The sequence below is a fragment of the Gavialis gangeticus genome, unplaced genomic scaffold (genome assembly GCF_001723915.1).
Source record: "Gavialis gangeticus isolate Ggan-Ray unplaced genomic scaffold, GavGan_comp1, whole genome shotgun sequence".
Lineage (NCBI taxonomy): Eukaryota > Metazoa > Chordata > Crocodylia > Gavialidae > Gavialis > Gavialis gangeticus.
The window spans coordinates 876,705-877,680 of record NW_017729019.1 but is presented as its reverse complement, the minus strand read 5'-3'; the positions used below and the strand labels follow the sequence as shown (position 1 = coordinate 877,680).

The window sequence follows — 976 nt, the reverse complement described above, 5'->3', positions numbered from 1 at the left end:
ACAAAAACAGGGGTCAGGGAAGAAGCAACATCTCATTTTGTCACAAAGTCAGAGTAAGAGTAAGCTTGAGCACTTGAATCACTTGATCAGAAAACCATGAGTGAGACCAGGTTAGGCCAACAGGAAACAGGATCTAGTCCCCAGATCAGACGGATCCAATGTTTCACAGAAAAACCAGCTGATCTCCACATATTCATACCACTTGGGATTGAAAACTTGGGCCTGTAGAATTCCAAACTCCAGCCCAATTCAGTCTCAAACCTGAACTGCAAACCTCAACCTAAACAGGATTCTGGTCATCTTTAGCTATTGCTTGAGGCCCAAGTCAAAGCCCAATGCACACAAAAGCAGGGCCCCCTATCCACTAACCCCTCTGTTTTGAGGCCCAATTATAAACCTGCTGGCTGCAAGGAGCTGAAGCCCTCAGCTGCTCTGGTTTAATACAATAACCACTCACGTTGTCATCCACTGCATAGGTGTTGATAAAGTGAGCCAGCAGGTTACAGCACCACAAGAAGACGACATCCCCCAGGAGGTGAGGGACTAAGCCACTGAAAGAGTAAGAATATTAACATAAGGCAGAGAAAGCCCTCTGAGCTTCCTTCAATGAGGACATGCGAGCAGTCCTAGTCACACGAACACACTGCCAATTGACATGGCAAAATGACTGCTCTGGAAACCACTGGTACACATAGCTCAGCATAAAGCCCTGCCAACATCCCTCCAACCCTGACCGATAGAGGCCAACCTGGGCAGCAGAGACTCAGTCTTGGCTCTCCCTGCTGATAAAATGACCCAAAGAGGAGAACTGGTACCGAATATAGTGGTTGGTTTTGAAATGCTAGTTACATATTCACATCAGAAAGGCTTTAGCAAATAATCTCACCCCACTCAGGCCACAGCTAGATGCCCACTTCTCTCCATTCCCAAATGGGGGTGGGTAAGTGTGTGCGTTTAGGCAGGGGAGAGATTGGGG

General features: G+C 47.5%; 1 protein-coding gene across 1 annotated transcript in view; it reads right to left on the bottom strand.

Annotated features, from left to right (window-relative positions):
• Nucleotides 1-976, bottom strand: part of MTCH1 (mitochondrial carrier 1) — a 22,585-nt gene that overhangs the window by 4,549 nt on the left and 17,060 nt on the right. The window contains exon 8 of the mRNA XM_019513789.1: nucleotides 458-551. Within this exon, the coding sequence (XP_019369334.1) occupies nucleotides 458-551 (94 nt within the window). The remainder of the gene's footprint in view (nucleotides 1-457; nucleotides 552-976) is intronic.